This window comes from Eretmochelys imbricata, chromosome 7, assembly GCF_965152235.1.
Source record: "Eretmochelys imbricata isolate rEreImb1 chromosome 7, rEreImb1.hap1, whole genome shotgun sequence".
NCBI classification, from domain to species: domain Eukaryota; kingdom Metazoa; phylum Chordata; order Testudines; family Cheloniidae; genus Eretmochelys; species Eretmochelys imbricata.
In genome coordinates, this window is record NC_135578.1 from 84,974,896 (window position 1) to 84,999,200 (window position 24,305).

The 24,305-nt window shown below is 44.1% G+C and overlaps 1 protein-coding gene across 1 annotated transcript in view; it reads left to right on the forward strand.

Annotated features, from left to right (window-relative positions):
- The first annotated feature begins 1,092 nt into the window (after positions 1-1,092).
- Positions 1,093-24,305, forward strand: part of NPFFR1 (neuropeptide FF receptor 1) — a 28,399-nt gene continuing 5,186 nt past the window's right edge. The window contains exon 1 of the mRNA XM_077822850.1: positions 1,093-1,441. Within this exon, the coding sequence (XP_077678976.1) occupies positions 1,093-1,441 (349 nt within the window). The remainder of the gene's footprint in view (positions 1,442-24,305) is intronic.

The following is a 24,305-nucleotide window of genomic DNA, read 5'->3' on the forward strand; positions in this document are numbered from 1 at the left end:
AGTCTTTGATCATCCTCCCAAGAATGAGGCAACCCAGACAATCCAAGTCCACTGCATCAGGAAGTCAGTTTACAGCACTCGGCTGTATGCTGTACCACTCCCTGCTATTCTGCTTCTGATTAACTGCTGAGCCCAGGGCCCCTGCAAACTGTGGGCCCTGATCCCCAGTATCTTGCTCTAATCTGCACTTTACAGCTACTTCATCTTTGATTCTCTCAGTGAGAGGCAGACATCTAGGTCGTACCTGAAGAGGCTGTTTTTGTAAGAACCTGCAGGGGCTAGAACCTGGGTGAATTTGCAAAGTGCAAAGAATGGGCCTCACATTTTTTACATTTTCCACTCAGCTGAAAGTCAGTTGGGATATGCGGGGGGGGTTGCAGTGGGATCTTGCTTCTATTTCTCAGCATAACCAAGACTGGTGGTGTTAGTCAAAATAGGTGAGACAAAAATGGCAGTAAGATGCCACTCATTTGTAGCTTTTTGTAGTTGGTAATAGCAAGACTTTGCAAGCGTTAATTAAATCATTGTGACATCTCTAGTAACGAGTGTGAATTTTGCAGGGATAATATCAGTTATGAATGATTTCTCGCCAAACCGTGTGAACCGTTCATGACATCTCTGTCAAATGTGTGTGTGGGCAGCAAATAATGAGCCAAGTGAAAATTGGTCAGTGATAGGGCAAGGGCACTGCAGTGCCTGGCCCTGATGGTCAAGAGAGTAACTCCTGCTGAGCTTCCCGCTCCCCTCACACAGATCCTAAGGTGAAAGAGCTATAATAGTGATTACGTGGGGAGAAAGTCTTTGGGAAGGATGGGCTCTGCATCCAGGGGCCATAGGACTGAATCTAACCCAGCTTTCTATCAACTTATCATTTCTTATTCAATATTAATCCTTGAAGAAAAGACCTGCTAGTTGCTTATTGGTTTCTGCTGAGTCATTTGACCAGTTTATGCTGCTATTCTGTCCAGCTTTGCCTCGTCATAAATCATGCACCATTATTTTTTTATATATATAACATGAAAATGTAAATAAAAATAAACCACATAATGCCTTGGAAAAGGTTTGATGTGAATCACATAATCCCTTTACCAAATGGGGCCTTCACGAGTTTATTCTTCTACCTTGTTTCCCACAGGGGACATTTTTCTCCCCTCCAACAGCAGCTCACCATACTCCAAGAATGACAGCAGAACCCGTGTCTTCAGGGAGAAGTACGCTTTTTCGTCTCACTATCAGCACCCCATAGCTGCCCTGTTCCTCCTGGCCTACATCCTCATCTTCCTGATGTGCATGACTGGCAATATGCTTCCAGGTGTCACCGTGCTGACAAATCAGCAGATGTGGACCGTCACCAACATGTTCATTCTCAACCTGGCCATCCACGATCTGCTGGTGGGCACCTTCTGTATGCCAACCACCCTAGTGGACAACCTGATCACAGGTAAGCAAGGGAATGAACAGTGACCCAGATCACAAAAGAAAAGTCTGAAGGAAGGTAAGGGAAAGAAGCGGCTTAGGAACTATGAGTCCCAAGGGTTGGGGGAACTGGAGGAGGAATCTGTTCGAGACTGTTGGATTTTCTTAGTCTGAGGCTTAAGTAATGTAGAACATTGGGTACAACTATTTCCTAAATCATAAGTCTCAGGTCTTCAGGCAAATTTTTCCACATTTCCACCATTCCACCCTTCCAACAGAATTTGTTGATCTTTGACCTGGATGTCCCTCTCCTAGGAACCGAGAGAAATGCAGGGCCTCTGTGAATAGTACTGAATGAGATCTGGTGGAAATATTGTAAACAAAGGTGGACTTCAATGCAGGCAGAGAGGAACATCTCTGATTATGATTTGCACATTGAATATCAGGTTTCAGAGTAACAGCCGTGTTAGTCTGTATTCGCAAAAAGAAAAGGAGTCCTTGTGGCACCTTAGAGACTAACCAATTTATTTGAGCATGAGCTTTCGTGAGCTACAGCTCACTTCATCAGATGCATACCGTGGAAACTGCAGCAGACTTCTGCAGTCTGCTGCAGTTTCCACGGTATGCATCTGATGAAGTGAGCTGTAGCTCACGAAAGCTCATGCTCAAATAAATTGGTTAGTCTCTAAGGTGCCACAAGGACTCCTTTTCTTTTTACATTGAATATCGTGATTTTGTCTCTGAGGGTTAAGGGACCAGCAACTCTGTAACCTGATGTTCTCCCTTTAGTCCCATTTCACAGACTGTATAAACAGCAGCACAGTAAGAATCCCCAAGCTCTTCCTGCTCATTCCTTGCCAAGTCTACATCATTCCAATGAAGACATACAGGCCCCAACATTTGTGCACTGTACCTGATACATTCATAACTCCTGGGCTTGGTCCCTCTGGAAGTGATGCAGGTAATGGGGTTGTTTCCGTTGACTGTGAACTGCTCTCCGCTGGCGCACTATGTTGCGGTTCAGGCTCCGGCTGAGCCTCTTGTGTAGGTTTATCTACTGCTGTTGCCAGTGCAGGCTTGGTGGTGCCCTCTGGTGTTGGAGCTGTAGACGGGTTTGCAAGCGCTGGACTCAGCGCTGGCAATGGTTCTGGTGCTGGTTGCTCCGCCAATTCTGGTTCTGGGACTGGCTTTGGTTGGGTTTCTGCAACTGGCTCCACTATAGTTGTTTCAGTCATTGGCAGGGGATCCAGTTCCACCATCTCCATCTGAGTCTCCGGTAACACAGACGGGGCCCTGGTAGAAGGCTCAGGAACAGGGATAGGTGGGGAAGCTTGTTTAGCCTGGCTGCGGGTGACCATTCCCACCCTCTTAGCTAGCTTCACATGATTGGCCAAGTCTTCCCTTAGCAACATGGGAATGGGATAATCATCATAGACTGCAAAAATCCACATTCCTGACCAGCCCTTGTGCTGGATAGGCAACTTGGGTGTAGATAAGTCAAAAGAGTTTGACTTGAAGGGTTGAATCGTCACTTGGACCTCTGGGTTGATTAAGTTGGGGTCCACTAAGGATTGGTGGATAGCCGACACTTGTGCTCCAGTGTCCCTCCACGCGATAATCTTCTTCCCGCTCACACTCACAGTTTCCCTCCACTCTGAGGCTATCTGGGAGGCATCTGGGCCTGAGGACCTCTGGTGTGATTCTGGTGCAATGAACTGTAATCTGTTGGGGTTCTTGGGCAGTTGGCCTTTACATGCCCTGGCTCGTTACATTTAAAACATCGCCCAGCTGACTGGTCACTGGGCCGAGGTGGGTTGCTGGAGAATGGTGTGGTGGGACGATAAGGTGTCTGGAGTGTTCCTTGGGGTATAGTTGGGGCCTTGGGCTGTCCCTGATAGTAGGGTGTGGTCTGAGGGTGTCCCTTCTGGTATCTGCTCAAATTGTGACCAGGGTTGTTCCTCTCTCCTCCCTCCACCCGTTTTGTTCCGGTTTGCCTCGCCTCTCTGGTTGTCTGGGACTGCTCATATTGATCAGCATATGAAGCAAGATTTTCTGCTGAGTCCATTTTCTTATCCCATAAACGCTGTTTTTATATCATCCTTGGACACATTCAGAAATTGCTCCTGTATCATCAAATCCCGCATTCCTCCAAAGCTAGTTACATCCCGTCCTTTGAGCCATTTATCAAACAGATTCTTCATCTGGTTTACATAAGCCACATTACTTAGTCCAGGCCCTTCTTAAGGGTTCGAAATTTTACTCTGTAAATTTCAGGTGTAACTTGAAATTGTTTTTAAAACCAAATCCTTGAATGTATGATTGTCAGAAGCCTCCTCAATAGGCATCTTGTTGAATATGTCCAGAGCTCTTCCAGTCAATTTAGCGACCAATGTGGTCATCTTGTGAGCGTCAGGAATTTGATGGAGTGTGCACACTCTCTCAAAGGTGAGAAAATATTCAGCAATATCACTGGATTCATCATACTGTGGACATAGTCGATCCCATATATGGATTGATGAGGAAGGATTGTTAGGGTTATTCGGTATATTCTGCTGAGCCCTTGCTTTCTCTATCTCCAGTGCACTTCCTCTCTTTTTCCCTCTCCTCCATTTCTTTTTCTTTTGCCTCCATAGCTCTCCTGTCTCTCTTCTGCCTCCACCCTGGCTTTTTCTGCCTCCCTAGCAGCTTTTTCTTTGGCTGGTTGTGCATCAATTTCCATCTGTCTGAGTTCTACCCGTCTTTCATGTTCCTTCTGTCTTTCCTCAGCTTCCAATCTGGCTAATTCCAGTTTCTGTTGGACATTGCTTTCTGTCATCCTAGCCTCTCTGTGTTTAACCTAGCTATACCCGAGAGTTAGAAAGGAAAAAAACCTGTTTGTGAATTCCCAATTCACTGTGCTGTAACCTGATACCTTTGCCTCTGATAGCTGTTCTGAGCCTACAGAAAAATCCTTTTGTTAAAAAACTAACACCTCTGCCTCCAGACAAAGAGACAGAAAACCCTCTAGCTGCTCTCAGTAAAACAAAACAAAACAAACAAAAAAAGACCTCTTCAGGTCTGTGCTTTTGGTTCAAAATGATCTTTGGTTCAAAATGATCCCACTGCTCTGCCACCACGTCAGGGTTCCTTCCCCACTCTGAACTCTAGGGTACAGATGTGGGGACCCGCATGAAAGACCCCCTTAGCTTATTTTTACCAGCTTAAGTTAAAAACTTTCCCAAGGCACAAACTTCGTCTTGTTTTTGAACAGTATACTGCCACCACCAAGTGATTTAGACAAAGAGCAGGGAAAGGACCACTTGGAGTTCCTATTTCCCCAAAATATCCCCCGAAGCCCTTACACCCCCTTTCCTGGGGAGGCTTGAGAATAAACAAGATGAGCACAGACCAGCCTTGGATTTTTAACACCCAAAACACGCAATCAGATTCTTAAAAAACAGAACTTTATTAGAAGAACAAAAAAAAGATAAGAGAACAACTCTGTAAGATCAGAATGGAAGATAATATAAAGAAGATAAAACATAGAGAATCCCTCTAGGCAAAAACTTAAGTTACAAAAAGACACAAAACCAGGAATATACATTTCCTCCAGCACAGCGAATTTCACAAGCCAAAACAAAGAAAACCTAATGCATTTTCTAGCTAGATTACTTACTAACTTTACAGGAGTTGGAGGGCTTGCATCCTTGATCTGTTCCTGGCAGAGGTATCACACAGACAGACAAAAGCCTTTTCCCCCGCTCCAGATTTTGAAGTATCTTGTTCCCTCATTGGTCATTTTGGGTCAGGTGCCAGCCAGGTTACCCGAGCTTCTTAACCCTTCACAGATAAAAGGACTTTGCCCCTGGCCAGGAGGGATTTTATAACACTGTATACAGAAAGGTGGTTACCCTTCCCTTTATATTTATGACACTGGGGCTTTAATGAAAGCATCAAATAGCACAAGACTTGGCAACACTGATCTACCTATATCTCTTTTGAGCAATTTGAAGACAGAAATCCCTTCCCACTTTCTACAGTTTGTGACATTACAGGGAATCAAGCCAGTAATGCAGAAACTCTGCGCAAATATCTATTTCCTACACAAGAAGGCAGAGTTATACCAACTCTTAGAGACAAAACAGCAGGAACTTCTAGGGCAGATGTCAGTGGCAAATGTGGGCCTTCTCTCCCACATATTTTTTTTTTTGCGGGAGAGAGTGGAGAGGAGTGTCTGTATTTTTGCTTCTTTATCTTCTTTTTTGTAGCTGACTGTTTCTGGATGAATTATATATTGCTAGCTTTCAGGAGATAATGGTAAACAAACAAATTATAACCCAGTGGGCACTCTGATGCTATAAAGGTTTGCTGAACCCAGAATATCATTGGCAAGAGGCAGCAGCAGCCGTGTGCAGTGGAGTTTTAAATGCTGTGAAGGTCCAATAAGAGATCCAGTCTTTCTCTTTTGGATTTCCCCTTCTTCCCATCCTTACTCCAACACCTGTCAGCCACATCAAGAACATGCCAGTTTATTTCCTATTTCCAGTATCATTTGCAGATCACCTAACATAGGCTGCTTCAGAAACAATACCAGGAGGGTGATGTTGGAGAGAACTCCCCCCATGGGGGCCACTAAAACACCATGTAGATTTCCTGAAATTGGGGGCTAAGATATTAGCAATTCAGATCCACTGCATGGCAGTCTCCCTGCCTTTGGCAGTATCTTCTTTCTCATCCCTCAAAGATTGGAAAGGTTTTCTTGGCAATGTAAATGTGTGAAACTATATCAGAACTGAAAAAGTACAGTGGAGCAGCTCCAGAAGTTGACGGTTTCAGTCGTTTGTGTGGGCAAGTAACCACATGATAAAACAATAGCCATACTTGGCACCCGTTGGCACCCTTGTGGTAACCTCAGCAGAGAGATGAAAGACTGACTAGGCCTGAAGAATGAACTCCCTTCTTTCCTCTAAAAAAAGTCCCTCAAGATCAGAGAGGAGGCTCATGTAGGGAAGCCAGTTGTCACTGTCACTGGTGGTTCTTGATCTGTTCTGCGAGTAAATACCAGACTGCAATCTCCACCTTTCACAGCTACTAAATTCACAAAAACCAAAGGGCCGGGAAATAGCTGCATTTAATTCAACAGAGAAGCCATCTTCCAGTGAATTGCATGAGATGGCACACTGTAATCATGAGCGCCGAGTGCCATTAAAATACAAATAACAACCTGATTGACAGAAAAAATTTATTAGCAGAGCAATTCAATTAATTCCTAAAAGCTGTTTTGCCTCCCTCTCCCTTTGATACTTTTTTCTTTTGTGGGCTGTAGCGTTGAGTGTAGATTTGGCTGGCTGTGTTTCTCTGCAGCAAGTAGATTTCAGAAGAAAGCAGCAATTTGCTTTTCTTTTCTTCCCTATCATCATGAACATTTCTGAAGGGCAAAATATATGATAGGATGTCTGAAATAGCACGACAGGAGGCTGTGGTGCTCTTATTCTCTCTTGTTACAACAACCCTCTTCCATTGGAGCTCTTGTCATGTACCATGGAGACTTGAAAAAAAGCTCATGAATTAATTAGAAGAATTTGTCAGTGTTGTTGTTTTTAATTTTGTGTGTTTCAAACTCAGTGCAACCAGCTGGGTTTTTTTTCCCTCCATCTACTTAAATGTCATATATGATCCATGAAACTTTCATGCTAGAGTCACTGATTACAGTAAAAATAAAACCAGGCTCATTTAATTGCATTCTTCTAACCAGACATTCAGTAGCAAAAAGATCTGATCAAACTCACAAGTTAAATGCACTGGATTTATTAGAGATTATTTCATACAGGCGTAGGACACTCAACTGTAGGAGTGCAACATTGTTAGGGAAGATAAATCAAACCGGGCTTGTTTGCCCTGGGCTCCCAATTAGAAGAGATGTTGGGAACCCTGCACATAGCAGCAATTTAAATGAATAAGGAAGCTGATCAGGTATGGGATTAAACCACTATCTTGGACACAAGAAAGAGACAAAATAACATTAATATTCTCTACTTCTCCCATGCCTCTTGCTGTTGCTTTTTTTGACCCGCTTACAACTTCTTTGACACGGTTGGATCACGCTATTACTCAGGATCTTTCATATGTCCTTCCCAGCTTTTGGAGGGCCCCACTCCCCAACCCTCCTAGCAGCTCTCTGAATCCTCTGTGGCGCTTATGACGGCTTCCTTATTCCTTTCTCCTTCATATAAGTACCCTTCTGATACTCTTGTTCTATTTGTTGGTCCCCAGTACAAAAGGAAACTAGCATTACAGTGGTGTTTAAAATAGGAATGCGGAGAGTATAAATCGACTAACATAATTTTGGTTAGGAAAATGACTAGCATATGTAAAAAATCACTTTTTTTTTTTACTCAGTCTGTTCTCTGTGAGTTTTCCAAGCACACAATATATTCTCACTTATAGTCAAGCAACATCTTTTACTCCTGCTGGCACGGCAGAACCAATTCAGCCGCAGTATATTCTGCTTCATGTTTAGTATCATCAACACAATACTCAACTCAGCTCTCATTACAGAGGGTTAAAATGTGCCAGTGGGGTGATGCAGGACCACCCCTCCCCACAGGGAGAACTGCAGATACTCTGACTCAAGGAATAAAATGCTTCTTGGAGACCCCCAGTGTGCAGAGAAGCATACAAAAAGGAGTTCAGGAGAGTTAGTAGTTTTTTAAAGAGACGTTACTGATAGCACAAAAGCAAACTACCCCAATGCACAGGAAAGATAGGAAGTATGGTAAGAGGCCCCCATGGCTTAGATTGTCAATGACCTGAAACTCAAAAAAGAATCATACACGAAGTAGAAACTAGGTCAAACTACAAAGAATGAATACAAAAAAACAACACAAGCATATACAGACAAAATAAGAAAGGCCAAGGCACAAAACGAAGTTAAACTAGCAGGGATATATAAAGGGTGACAAAATACATGAGAAATTAAGAGAAAGACCAGGGACAGGATAGGCCCGTTATTAGAAGAGGAGGGAAAGATAATAACAGAAAATGCAGCAATGGACGAAGTGTTAAATGCCTTTTTTGTTTCAGTTTTCACCAAAAAAGTTAGCAATGACTGGAGAACTAATATAATGAACATCAGTGTAAATGGAGTAGGATCTGAGACTAAAATAGAGAAAGAACACGTTAAGAATAACTTTGACAAGATAGATGTCTTCAAGTTGGTAGGGCCTGACGAAATATGTACTAGCATACTTAAAGAACTGGCTGAAGAGATCTCTGAGCCACTAGTGATGATCTCTGAGAACTCACAGAAGACAGGAATAGGGCAAATATAGTACCTATCTATAAAAAGGGGAATAAAGGACAACCCAGAGAATTATAGACCAGTCAGTTTAACTTTGGTATCTGGAAACATAATGAAGCAAATAATCAAACAAGAAATGGTCAACATAGTTTTGTCAAGAACAAATCATGTCAAACGAACCCACTATCCTTCTTTGACAGAGGAATAAACCTTGTGGATAAGGGGGAAAGCAGTAGATGTTGACTTTAATAAGGCTTTTGGTGCTGCCTCACATGACCTTCTCATAAACAAACTAGAGCAATATAGCCTAGACTAGCCTACTATAGGGTGAGTGCACAACAGCCTGGAAAATCATAAAAATCTTAGAGAGTAGTTGTCAATGGTTCACAACTGAGCTGTAAGGGCATATTGAGTGGGGTCCTGCAGGGATCTATCCTGGGTCTGGTTCTATTCAACATCTTCATAAATGATTTGGATAACAGCACAGAGAATAAACTTAAAGTTTGCAGATGAAACCAAGCTGGAAGGGGTTGCAAGCACTTTGGATGACAGGATTAGCGTTCAAAGTGATCTTGACAAACTGGAGGAATGGTCTGAATTAAATAGGATGAAATTCAATAAGGACAAATGCAAAGTACTATACTTAGAAAATACAAAATAGGAAATGACTTCCTAGGAAGGAGTACTGCAGAAAAGAATCTGGGGGTTATAGTAGAAAACAAACTAAATATGAGTCAACAACGTAATACTGTTGCAATAAAAGTGAACATCGTTGTGGTATGTATTAGCAGGAGTATTGTAAGCAAAACACAAGAAGTAATTCTCCCACTCTACTCAGCACTGATAAGGCCTCAACTGGAGTACTGTGTCCAGGTCTGGCACTATGCTTCAGCCAAGACATGGACACATTGGTCAAAGTCCAGAGGAGAGCAACAAAAATAATGAAAGATGTAGAACAAATGGCCTACACGGAAAGGTTGGAAAAATTGGGTTTGTTTAGTCTGGAGAAGAGAAGATTGAGAGAGGAAATGATAACGGTTTTCAAGTACGTCAAAAGTTGTTGTTATAAAGAGGAGGATGATAAATTGTTCTCCTTAACCACTGAAGACAAGACAAGAAGCAATGGGTTTAAATTGCAGCACGGGAGATTTAGGTTAGACATTAGGAAAAGCTTCTTAACTCTAAGGGTAGTTAAGAACTGGAACAACGGGAGGTTCTGGACTCTCCATCACTAAATGTTTTTAAGAGAAGGTTAGACAAACACCTGTCAGGGCTGGTCTAGATAATACTTAGTCCTGGCATAAGTGCAGGGGACTGGACTAGATGACCTATCAAGGTCCCTCCCAGTCCTATGATTCTGTGAAACTGCTACCTCGTTCAAGGGATTCAACATATTCTTCTCAGTATAATGGAGTGGAGCCTTGGCTCCATCTTCTCTTCTCCAGTCCCTGTGCTTTAGAAAGGAATTATCCTCTGAGATCAGGATCTGAAATTCTGCTTGACCCTTATGCAAGCTGCACAAGTGGAGAAGGCTCCCTACTCTTTCTTGTTACTGCTCACCTGCATAAGTGCTAGCCAGGTCTAGTGCAAAATCTGTATTTTTGGTGACAGTATGAGAAGCAGAAAGAACCCAGCTTTCAGGTCCCTGGTACGTTTTCACTGCTATCAATGAGAAGAACCGTCTGGGTCTCATATCATTTTAACAGTACCACTTTTCAGAGTATACCTGAACCTAAATACTGGAATCTTTGTGTCTGGGAAAGGTATCAAGTAGTTTTTTCCTGACGTCCTGTACACTATGTAATTTCCTCTATGTCATATGGTATGTTGTGTATCTCAGCTTGTCCTGCCATCCGCTCCACCTCCCTACTGGCTGAATGTTAATAGGAGAGAAAACTTGTAGTGAAATAGTTTAACTACCGGCTATGCTAGATACTACAATGCAATAATTAACATAAGCACATTTAATACCCTGCTGCAAGTCCAGTTTGAAACCACAGTAAAAAAAAAAAGTTCAATCGGTGTTTACATTTAGCGTTAGATTTTCTACCTCCCTGGTGGCTTAGTAATTAGTTCTCTAAACCGTCAGGTGGGAAACCTGGGCCCAATTCCCAGTTTCTAGCCCTGTAAGCAAATAGAGATGCTCAGTCTTTAATGTCATGGCTAGTGTGTACATGTACCACTGCCCCCTCTTGGACGGAATGCCAAACTTTGTCAAATGTGTTAGATAACATCACTCTCTACTGGCTACAGAATACAAAGATATAAACCCTCTAATACTTATATAGTGGTTATTCATTTACTGAAGAGGTAGTTTGCACTATATAACAGACAACACCATGGCGCAGTAAGCCATAGTGGATAGTTTATGGAAAGGAGGGAAGCTACAGAATTGCTCAACAGACTATGATCCCTCTGACCAGACTCTGAAGAGAACCCTGTCTAGTTTTAGGATGCCAGACACAAAGATGGTGGCTGCAGTTCAGAGTGTGAGAGCCAGATTTAAAACAGAGAAAAAGCTGATGCACTCATCTGGGCTTTTTAATAATGCTAGGCAGCTCTTTTGGTGGGGAAAGGACATTAAAATTCCCCCCATCTCTTCTGGGTCACTCTGTATTAGATATTGAGTTTTCTTCTTTATTCTCTATATTACCATAACTAGGAGCCCCAGGCACGGACCAGGACCCCATAGTGCTAGGCACTCTACAAACATCGAAAAAAGACAGCTCCTGCCCTAAAGAGCTCACAATCTAAATGTAAGACAAGAGAGAACAGATGGACAGGGGAGTATAAGGAAACCATGAGACAGTATTGGTCAGCATCATAGGCAATAGTACCAGTGGCCTACCCCATCAAGTTTTTTGTAGGCAGCACACCAAAGGAGAGTTTTAAGGAGCAATAATGACGTAGCTTTGTGGATGTTTAAGGGGAGCTCCTCTCAAGTAGGAAGGGCAGCATGAGGGAAAGCACGAAGTGTTTGTTCGAAAATGTAACTAGTGGGCAATAAAGGCTGGCATCATTGGCCAATCAGAGGCAGGAATTTACCTCTCAATAGCAAAGGGGCAATAGAATAGATTGTGAAGGACATGAAAAGTGAAGGCAAGCAGCTTATGTTTGATGTGATGGAGAAGGGGAGCCAGTGGAGGGATGCAAAGAGAGACATGACATGATCAGGTTGACAAGCTAGGAAAATAATCTTTGCAGCAGCATTCTGAATGGATATGAGAGGCGCACAATTGCACTTGTCGAGCCTAAAGAAAAGGCTGTTGCAGTAATTTAGATGCAAAATGATGAGATCCTGGACAAGAGTTTCATCTGTGTGGACGGGTAGGAAAGATTGTGTTTTAGAGATGTTATGCAGATAGACTCAAGAAAAATTTAGACATAGCCGTAGAGAGATGTCCAAGTCAAAGATGATGCCCATGCTAGGGACCTGAGTGGGAGACAGGATTGATGCTGTCCACAGTGATTGAGAAAGGAAATAGGAGGGAGAGTTTGAGGGAGAGGGGGAACTTAAGAGCTCTGTTTTAGCCATATTGAGCTTGAGCTGATGGCTAAACATCCACGAGGAGATGTCAGAGAGACAGGCTGAGATTTTAGTTTGAACAGAAAGAGACAGGTCTGGAGCAGAAAGGTTGATCTGTGAGTTATCAGCATAAAGCTATTAGTTGAATTTTTGTTTGTGGATGCTATTATCCAGAGATAAGATGAAGAGGAAGAAGAGAAAGGGACCAAGGACAGAGCCCTGTGGAACCCCCACAGAAAGGTGGGGGTGGGGGTAGGGCAGATTCCCCAATGGATACGCTGAAAGAACGATTAGGAAGAGAATCAGGAGAAGACAGATTCATGGATATCAAGGGAGGACAAGATTCCAAGAAAAACAGCATGCTTAACTGTATCAAAGGCAGGTGACAGGTCAAGGAGGATGAGGATGCTCTGAGGCTTGGCTAGGAAGAGATCATTAGAGACTTTGTCAAGAACAGCTTCAGTGGAGTCCAAGGGACAGAAGCTGGATTGGAGAAGATCTAGGATAGAATTGGAGGAGAGGAACTCCAGACAGCAATTGTACACTGCACAGTCAATTAATTTAGAGATGGAAGGGAGATAGGGATTATCGGGTTTTAGGATAGCCTGATTTTGTTTATCAGTTTAGATGTCCCTATGAATTGTAGATCAGGGTGTGGTGGGTGACAACATGGAGGAAGATATGCACAGCTTTTTGGCCCTCTTCTCCCCACACTTATGAATTCCACCAATTGGTTTTAGAGAAAACAAAAACAAGTTTATTAACTACAAAAGATAGGTTTTAAGTGATTATAAGATATAGCCAACAGATCAAAGCAGATTACCCAGCAAATAAAACAAAAACACAATATAAGCTTAAGATACTAAAGAAACTGGTTACAAATAGTAATTTCTCATCCTAAAACTTGTTTTAGGTAGATTTCAGAGGTTCTTGAAGGCAAGCTGCTCTTGCTTGCAGCAGGGTGGATTTGATTTAGATCAAATTGATTTAAATCATGATTTAAATCACTAAACAGGAAGACTCAATTTAATCATGGATTTCTACATAAAAGTGCATTCTTGATGGTTGTTATAACCTTAATACATATTCTTCACAACTCAGAGATAAATGTAGATTTCATTTTTAGAAGGTATACACTATACATTTTTAAGTGATTTATTCTGAAAACTTTTCAGATTAGTTTTACAGCTATATCAGAAAATGAATGATTGTTTGGTTATTTCATTTACCAAAGATAATTGAAGCAGATATTTATGAAGTCACTGGGAGGTGAACTATCTCCAATTCAACAGGTTAGTCACTAATATTTGGAGGATTTTCTTGCCATGCTGTATTAGGAGGAGAACATCACCAGACAGACATTTAAATTGTTTTATTTAACTAAAACAACAACGTTATGTATTCTGGATTTTTTTTCTTCAACAGCAAACGTATAATATTTTAACCAAACAAACATATGAATTTTTGAATTTAGTTAAACAGTCAAGTTTTTTAAAATCAGGTTTGTTTTTATTAAAATTGTTTTTAACTAAGATAGTTAAATATTTTTTAAAACAAAAACAAAAATTAAATCGACTATGTCAGCCAGGTCAACATGAGAAACGTAAAATATTGGCTTCTGCAACTAACTCAGTCGTCTTCACCTTGTTTGTTCATAATCAGGAAAAAAAAAAACAAGTTTTCCTGCTTTTTCAGGTCCCAAATGATTTCTCAATTTGGAATGAATTAGTCCAAAGGAAGAAAATATTCTTTCTACACCGGTAGAAGAAGCTACTGCTGATAAAAGTGAGATTATCATTTCAACAGTCTCTGAATCCAAGTGCTTAAGTGACTTCCACCAGTTCACTGGTGTGACTTTCTTTAAAACATCATCAGCAAACATATATTTTTTGAATGATTCTTATTCCCAAACTGGGTCTCTTTTATGGCCTGCTGCCATTATAGGTTTTTCCTTCTAGTGAGAGAATGGTATGGTAGATCTCAAATCAATGAAGGCTACATTCAGAAAGACCTCAAGACTTCTGGAATATGCAGCTCAAACAGTTTCACTTTTGTTTCTACGGCATGTTCCTCTCTTCTCACATTTATCTCCAGATCTATTCCGCTCCCAACAATCTTCTCCTTGTCCAGGTCTATTCCACTCCCAACAATCTTCTATTTGTTGAACTTTTCGAAACTTTGCACTTTTAGACAGAGGTAAGGGATTGACTCTGTGTACACAAATTTGCAGAGGGACAATAGGGTTGAGGTCTGTTATTTCTCACCTCTATATTTTATTTATTTATTTATTTAAAAACATTTTTGCTGTTAACAAACATATTATCTCTGGAGAAACAAATCCACAGTTTGAGAACTGCAAAACTATACATCTCTGATGGTATCTTCTAGACTGAGCACTGAGTCCCATTGGGTAGATAGAAAGATTAACCGAAATAATCTATACAGAAGCCCCTGGAACCCCATAAGATTGGGTCCCTAATCCATGAACTATTGGAACTCATTTACAAAACTTTTCTTAAACATTACATGAATATATTGTCTCATACTATAGAATTAGAATTTATAATCCCTATTCCATGATGAGATAGTTTTAATTAAGATACATTATAGCTCAAAGCTATCTTTAGATAGGTTTTTTCCCCCTCAAAAAGCATTTTATCAAAAAAATCCGATTTAAATAAAATCTGATTTTTTAATTTTTTTTTTAAATCATTGATTTTTATCCACCCTGGCTTGCAGCCTAAAACTCCAGGGAGTTCTTTCACAGGCCAGACAACTTCCCACCCTGGGCTCAATACTTCTCCCCCATTTTGTCTTTGTTTCTTAGGCTTTGTCTACACTACACAGCTTTTAGAGAGACAGCCGTGTCGCTAAAAGTCGGGCAGTGTAAACGCTGTTTGTTGGCATTTTTGCCAACAAAGTACTTCCACCCCCTATAAGCGGGGGTTCACGTTGTCAACAGGAGAGCTCTCCTGCCAACAATGAGCTATTTACACTGCCACTTGCTGTGGCAAAACTTTTGTCTTTCGGGGTGGGGGGGGGGAGGGAGCTTTTTTTAAGCACCTGTGAACAACAAAAGTTTTGTCGTTAATTGGCAGTGTAGACAAACCCTTAGATGTTCACAGCAGGCATCCTGAACGAGGATTCAGTGAAAACCAAACCCTGATTAACTCACTCCCCTGACTTAAATAGGCTTTATATATGGCAGGAATCTTTTGTCTTTCAGTGTGATTCCCACCCACCCCTCTGTGGAAAAATACTGGTGTTCTATTATGAAGTCCAATACCAGGTGACTTGAACACATGACCCTGCAGTGTCAAAGCAGCCATGAGTCAGAGGCAGTTTATAGCATCCCAGGAAAGCTGCTCAGGAAGGCGGGAGATTAGCATCTTCAAAGACGTATTGTTCTCTCTAATGGTCCATTGACTTGTCCCCAGCTAGCCAGCCAGACTGATTGCATTCTGTCTGGTGCGCGTTCCCCAGGTGCAAACACTTTTGTAGTACAGATGTATTCAGTATTCCTAATTTTAGATACAAAAATGATACATGCATACAAATAGAATAATCATATTCAGTAAATCATAACTTTCCAATGATACCTCACATGATCTATCCTGCATAAAATACATTACGACTATGACACAATCCTATCATAATATTACTATGAAAAATATGGGCAGCAGTGTCACACAGGCTGACTCAACAAAGAATGAGATTTTTGAAAGATCAGGACATTTTTTCTTGTTTTCTTATAAATTGTGGACTATAAAGAGCATTGCCCAAATGCATCCCTGTTATAACTTCACCAAATTTGGTCTTGTGTCTACATAAACCTCCTTTTTTCACTTTATTGTAGAAATATTATCTTTGTAATGCTTCATTTGCAGTGTGTGACATTTTAGATAAATAATAGGTTAAAACTTCTCTCCCCTCTTTCAACCTAAATTATCACAGTGGCTAGCTTATTTTTCACAGTGTGAATGGAACAGAGCAATCACATTATGCATGGTAATTAGCAGGATTTGTTAAAGCCTACACATGATGCAACACACATAAATGGAGTACAATATAACAGGTAATTGTTTCTTACTGCTTCTCTGCATCAAATACTTCCCATATCTCACTGCACATAGTTCAGTAATAATGCTCCTCTATTTCCAAATACACTGCAGAAGGGTCACTACCCCCTATGAAATGAGAATAGATTATAGTTGCTTAACAAGTAATTTGTTTGGTTCCATCTAACCCAACAATTAAGAGGATATGTGCAATAGAAAAGCTAGAATGTACAGCCTACCTATGATGTAAATGGTAATGCACTAGATGTTTTTCCACAAATGTCAGGTGCATTAATCAATATAACTCCCAGCAGAGCACATAATTATGGCAACAAGTTGTTTAGTAGCAAGTCAGAAATGCTTAGGTAAGCAATGACCTCACTTAGGCCCATTGGGATCGGGTTTGCATCATAATACAGAACTAGCTTTATGGTCCTGAAATGCGGCGAACAGTGAAACAGAACTCTATAATTTATGCTAAGGCAATCTTGTTCCTCCCCAACTCTTTCCACAAGCTGACAGGTGCTGTGTTGAAGATGGAAATTAACACTTTTTCTTCTGTTCATGAAAGTTTTGAGGGTGGCTTCTCATTTCATTCTTTCCAGCCTGACTTCCGGAACAATTTCTAGTAAATTACTAAACACCAAACAATATTTTCTTAGAAATTGACTGTGAAGTTTTAGAGATTTGGAATGCACGGTGCAGTCAAAGCTGAGTTGGTTGCCAATTCTTTTACCTTTCTACAGATTAGAAATAATGCCTGCCCAGGACTTGTCTTCTGTGCTGCAGCCATGCAAACTGGGGTGTCATTAGGTGTCAACGTTGTTGGTAATCTGTAGAGAGAAAATTGAAGTATCCAAATTGAAATAGGCCACATTCATCACAAGAATAACAAGCAGTCTTCCCGAGTTTCTCCCATGGGAATCCTTCACTTCCTGGGGAGGGCCCCTAAAGGTCTCTATATTTCTCCCACTCTGTACCATCCTGCCTTGAATATTGGGTTCCCCACTCTTGGGCAACTGGACTGCAGTCCTTATGGATCCCAACAGCAACAACTTTTCTAAAATTAGGAGGTGGGGTTCCTGCAGAGAAGATGCAAGATACCACCGTGCCCCTAGGCCTGAGGGAACTACCTCAGTACTACAGCAATCCCAGATCTTGTTTACCCAGGGAGTGAGAATCAGATTGGAAATTGAACCAACTCTTTGCCACAGAAAGTGAAATAAAAACAAATGTACTAGTGCAAGGTGAAGGTAACAGGGAATGCCAAAGCTAAGGTTCTTCTAGAAATATTACCTTATTTATATATTCAACATATAAAACATTTTGATTACTGTTTAGGCTTTTAAATATACATATATAAGGCCAAATTCCATGCTGGTGTAAACAAATGCAATTCCATTAAGTCAAGATCATAGTATGATCCAGTTTCTTCCATGTGGATCAGTTAATGTTAATATGAGAACCTTAAAGTATGTTCTTCTCGGACATGTGCTTGCTCATGTCGATTCCATTTTAGGTGTGCGCACTCCCGTGTGCACAGTTGTCGGAGATTTCTGCCCTAGCGGTATCCGGAGGGCCTGCTGTTGCACCCCCCTGGAGTGGCACTCCCATGTGGCAGTATATCAGGTGTCGCCAGCCCTGCACCCTCTCAGTTCCTTCTTACTGCCCGTGACAGTTGATTGAAGCACCTTGTCTTGCTTCGCAAGAACAGTAGCAGTTCATGCATGACTTGTTAGTTGTGGTTATACATAGTTTCATAGTTAGTTAGTTCATAGTGTTAGTTGGGGCATGTTGCTACACTTGCAGATGTAGAGCACTGGGAGTTAAACCAGCCCTCGGAGAGTGCAGTAGGGAAAGCGCTGCAGTGTGTCCACACTGTCAGATTCAAGCGCACTGCCGTGGCCACATTAGCAGCTCTTGTAATGCCCCAGAGAGCAGTGCATTGTAGTAGCTATCCCAGCATGCAAGTGGCTGCAACGTGCTTTTCAAATGTGGGGAGGGGGCGTTGGAGTGTGACAGGGAGTGTGTTGTGTGTATGTGGGGGAAGAGAGAGTGGGCTTTTGGGGAACTGAGAGCGTGTCAGCGTGCTGTCTTGTAAATTCAGACAGCAGCAGACCCCCCTTCCCCTCACCTCTCTCTCTCACTTATAGCAAGCAGCATTCCACACTAATGGTTGCTTTGTCCTGGAGCAGATAAGCAGCTGGCTGTCAGAAACAGAGCATATCAGCATTCCTACAGCCGAGTTCAAAACAATGACAAGAGTGGCCAGTTGACTTAAGTAGATTATGGGATGTTTCCGGAGGCTGATCAGAGCGCAGTAATGCAACACCTCGTTCATGCTACGCTGGGGCATTTCAGCCGAGGCGCACCAAGCGTTATGCTTCTTGTGGAGGTGGATTACCAGGAGTGCTCCAGCTGCAGAGTCCAGGCGCTCTAAGTGCCTTGCCAGTGTGGACGGGTCGTGAGTTAGGGCGCCTGGGGCTGTTTTAATGCGCTCTAACTTGCAAGTGTAGCCAAGCCCTTGGTCAAGAGTGTCCCCCATTGGGACTTTGCCCCAAGCAGGGTATGCCCTGCTCGCTTGGCTTTAAGCCATGTGTGTCATGCATCAGGCCGATGCCAATCAGCGATCTGCACGATAGCTGCCTTAAGCTTCTGGGAGAAGGCCAAGGACAGATGCCGGATCTGTAAGAACTTTTGCCCACGGACTCAGAAAGAGCGGGATATCCACTTGAGGGAGTTATTGATGGAGGCTGCTCTTCATCTGGTGTCAGAACCCTACATTGCGGCACTTTTGGCCTCGGCACAGGGCGCACCGCTGGCACTGGACTTGGCCCAGCACCGCTCTGTCTCACCAGTGCCGAAGAAGAAGCTCAAGAAACGAAGGCCCTCGGCACTGAAGGATAGAGGCGCATCAGGCAAAGGACCTCTGTCAGGCCATGCACCCGCTACGGACAGTCACAGGGGTACCGCAGAGGTTGAACCCACCAGCCTCGCCAAGGACCCACTCCACACCCCAGACAGTGGCAAGGGTTCCCAGCCTATGATGAGGCCCGCAGTGCCCGAAACGGTCTCGGCGGCCAAGGAGCAAGGCCGACTGACTCCGCAGGTGTCACGCTAGGTGACGAACACAGCTCCGCTTGTGGCACCAAAGGGGAAGGCCACCAGGGTGCTGCAGCATAGACTGGCAAAACACCCCAGTTCACCAGATCGCAGACGCAAGTCCCCCTTGCTGTGGCCTCGGGACCCAGCACCGCATCCTAGCTTGCCAGCCGGACAGCCAAGATCTCCATTGAGATCCCCTCCTACTAGGCAGGGGACTAGACTCATGGCACCGCCCCTGGTACCAACGACTGTCTGGCCATAGGTTGCCTAGACACCCTCTCCCAGAAGGTCTCCTCATCATCGGTCCCCATCCTGGAGGGCTCGCTTGTGGTCTCAACGTCGGTCACGCTTCCCCCAGTACTGCTCCTCCAGCAGGCGGCACTATTCCCCGTCGCCCCGCCATTCACCTACCAGAGTCAGTAGGCAGACTCAGTTCTTGATAGCCCCACTTTGGTCACCGGAGGGGCAGTGGTCAGGTTCGGTGGTGGCCCGCGGAGTCCTCCAAATGGCCTGGGATGTGACAGACTTGGCTATCAGGGTGGTCCTGTCAGCGGTAGCCATGTGACACAGCTCCTGGTTGCAGGCTTCTTGGCTGTCTCAGGAGATGCAGACCACAATACAGGACCTGCCATTTGAAGGTTCAGGGCTCTTTTCTGAGCTAACTGACTCTAGGCTCCATGGGCTCAAGGACTCCTGAGCCACCCTCCATTCCCTGGGTCTGCACACCCCGCAGCAGTCCAGGAAGCCATTCCTCCACCTCCACCTCCTCCCCCCACACAGTCTAAGTCCTGGGGGGCTCCCAGGTCTGGCCCCTACAGAGGAAGAACAAGGACAAAGGGCCTAAGAGATGCTACCAGTCCTCTTCCTGTCTGGGTGCTCAACTTGACCGTCCCAGAAGTCAGGGAGGCCAGAAGCAGTCACTTTGAGGGTGCGCTCGAGGATGGCGCCGCAGCCAATGTACTGGATTCAACCCTCCCTTTCCCCAATCACTTCCGTCCTTTCCAGTCGGCCTGGTCCTGTGTCACCTCGGACCGCTGGGTGCCCCATTTATTCGGGCTACACCCTGCAGTTTACAGTCAACCACCCCTCCCACCCCCCTTCCCCATCCCTCTTCAGGGACCCTTTTCACAAGCAACTCCTCGTTCAGGAGATTGAAAACCTCCTTTTCCTGGGGGCTGTGGAAAAGGTTCCTCAGAACATGGAAGGCAGAGGATTCTACTCCTGCTACTTCCTAATTCCAAAGGCAAAAGGGGACCTCAGACCCATCCTAGACCTGCGTCGCCTCAGCGAGTCACTCCAGAAGTTGAAGTTCCACGTGGTCATCCTGGCCTCCATTGTCACTTCCCTGGATCTGGGAGACTGGTATGCTGCCCTCATTTTAAAGGACGCTTACTTCCATATTTCCATCTTCCCAGGGCACTAGCATTTCCTCCGCTTCATGTTGGGAGGGCGCCATTTCCAGTTTATGGCGATGCCCTTTGGTCTTTCATCAGCCCTGAGGGTGTTCACAAAATGTATAGTGCCAGTGGCTGCTTACCTGAGATATCGAGGAGTCCAAATATACCTGTACCTCGATGACTGGTTGATAAGGGGCCGGTCTCCGGGTCAGGTGCAGAGACATCTCGACCTGGTCTGTTCCACCTGTCGTGCCCTGGGGTTAATAAAAAACAAGACAAAGTCAACTGTAACCCCGATACAATGCTTAGAGTTCATTGGAGCGTTCCACAGCTCCACTCGGGTCAGGGCCTTCCTCCCCGAGACTCGATTCCAGGCCATGGCGAACCTCATCGTGGGCTTGCAGGCCCACCCACTCACCACCGCCCACACATGCCTGAGGCTGCTGGGCCAAATGGCACCATGTACTTACATGTCCGGCACGCACAACTCTGTCTCAGACCTCTTCAGGCATGGCTGGCATCGGTCTATGTACCCAACCGGCACAGCATGGACTAAGTGGTCAGGATTCCAGACAGCGTCCTGGCGTCCCTCGTATGGTGTCAGGATCCCATGTCAGTGTTGGCAGGTGTTCCCTTCACGTCCCTATCCCCGTCAGTCTCAACACTCAAGGTCGTTGGTCCAGTCAGGTGGTCAGCTCCATCTTCCACAGATAGGGAACTCCCCAGGTGGACCTGTTCGCGTCCAGGCAGAACAGGAAATGCCTTCTATTCAATTGGAGGGCATGGAGAGAGTAGCCCTGTCCGATGCTTTTCTGTTCCCGTGGTCAGGGGCTCTGATGTACGCCTTCCCTCCGCTGCCATTGCTGCCCAGGGTCCTCGCAAAGATAAAACAGGACAAGACAAGGATCATCCTCATAGCACCAGCGTGGCCGTGCCAGCACTGGTTCAGCACCCGTTGGACCTCTTGGTAGCTACCTGTCGGGTCAGCCCTGTTGTTCCAGAACCACGGCAGTCTTCTGCACCCCAACCTGGCAGCGCTACATCTGACGGCCTGGCTGCTGAGGGGCTAAACTCGCAGGAGCAGCAGTGCTTGACTGAGGTTCAGCGCGTCCTGTTGGGAAGTAGGAAGCCCTCCACCAGAGCGACTTACCTGGCAAAGTGGAAACGGTTCACCTGCTGGATCGTGGACAAAGGTGTCCATCCCGAATGGGCTTCTCTGGATCTTATTCTGGACTAACTCCTGAATCTCAAGCTCCAGGGCTTGTCCCTTTCATCCATCAAGGTCCATCTAGTGGCCATCTCAGCCTTCCACCCACCCTTTGAGGGCAGGTTGGTTTTTGCTCAGGACATCATAGCCAGATTCCTTAAGGGCCTAGACCACCTCTACCCAAAAGTCAGAGATCCAGTCCTGCCGTGGGATTTGAATCTGGGGCTGACGCAGCTCACGGGTCCCCCTTTGAGTCTCTGGCTTTTTGCTCCCTCCTTCTCCTTTCCTGGAAGGTCGCGTTCCTAGTTGCAGTGATGTCGGCCTGCCGAGTACCCGAAATTCAGGCACTCCTCTTGGAGCCGCCATACACGGTCTTCTACAAGGACAAGGTCCAGCTCAGACCAGGCCCAGCATTTCTTTCTGAAGTCATCTCTCAGTTTCATTCGAGTCAGGACATTTACTTACCAGTCTTCTTTCCAAAGCTGCATAAATCGGAGGAGCATAGGCTACATGCCTTGGACGTCCAGAGGGCTCTGGCCTTCTATATTGACAGAACCAGGCTGTTCCATAAGTTGACACAATTATTCGTCACCGTGGCCGACAGGACGAAAGGTTGCCCTGTATCCACTCAAAGAATTTCTTCTTGGATCATGGCCTGCATTCACTTCTGCTATGACCAAGCGAAAGTGCCACCTCTGGCGATCATCACCGCCCACTGTACCAGAGCGCAGGCCTCCTCGGCAGCTTTTCTGGCCCAGGTGTCTATTCAGGACATCTGCAGAGCAGCCACCTGGTCATCTGTCCATACCTTTATGTTCCACTATGCGTTAACCCAGCAGGCCTGGGACAATGCTGGCTTCGGTAGGGCAGTACTGCAAGCTGCTAAGCTGTGAACTCTGAGCTTACCTAGAATGGAATTGACATGAGCAAGGACTCAAAGAAGAAAAAAAGGTTATCTACCTTTCGCAACTGTTGTTCTTCGAGATGTGTTGCTCATGTCCATTCCATTTTCCACCCTCCTACCCCTCGTTGGAGTTACCAGCAAGAAGGAACTGAGAGGGTGCAGGGTTGGCAATGCCTGATATACCGTTGCATGGGAGTGTAACTCCAGGGGCGCCATAGCCAGCACTATGGATACCGTTAAGGTAGAAATGTCCTACAACTGCGCACGTGGGCAAGTGCACACCTAAAATGGAATGGACATGAGCAACACTTCTCGAAGAACAACAGTTACGAAAGGTAGGTAACCGTTTTTTCTACTTTGAAAAGCGATTCTGTAAAAATGCCATTGTGGGGTTCCATCCTTATTGTGTCTCAGTGATTACCAAATGTGCTCAATTAACAAGTAAAAAAGATGTTTTTCTATCTGCCAGTCCTGAAAACTCAATCTGGGTCTGATATTTAGACTGGGTTCTTTCTATCTGAAGAGTAATAACCTTAAGGTTCTTGCTGGCCAAATTAGGTCCTATGCAACTCTAGTGTCTTCAGATTATACTCTTATTTACCTCTGTACAACCCTTTTGCCTTGCAAACAAATCTGCTGAGGTTACACAAGATAGAATAGGATCAGGTTCACTCCAACTTAGCTGTGTTATATCTGCAATGCTAACAGGAGGAAAAAGAATCACATGTATTTTTGTCATTGAGGTAAGCAGATCTGACTCTGAATACACAAAGGACCCAAAGTGATTTATCAGAAGGTGTCACTTTTATACAGCCACTTCTCAGAGTAAAAAACAAACCTTTAATTTTTGCATTTCTTTACATATTTTGACACAAAAAATAACCTTAACATTGCTTTTATATAGTTATTTTGTACTTAAAGTGCAAACTTACTCTGGCAAGGGACAACGCAAAAAAATCGCCCTTCTTACTCAGCCAATCTGCTCCTTGCATTTATTCAGTCATAGCTGCTGATTTTGGTAACTAAAATTTTATTTTTCTCCTTTTAACTCCTGAGCACCCTGCAGATTCACCACAGGTTTAGGGAACTGGATAATCATGTAAATCATCACCAGAACTGTTAACTAAGTTCCGATTGCAGGACATTTATTGAGTATCATGTACAAGCCAAAGAAGTCCAGCTTGGCTTTTATATCCTATGTTTCATTTACAGAGCTGGCAGTTAGAAAAAATATCTTTTTTTATTTGTATACTGAGCACATTTGACTTGGAAATAGTGAGCAAGAAAAGAAAGCCCTACAACAAGTCATGTTTCATAGAAGAACCACATTGTAATAAATATTGAGTTAGACTATTAGCTAAGTGCCTGTGCAGATGTTGTACAAAAATGGAAATCTGGTTATTAATGTTAGAA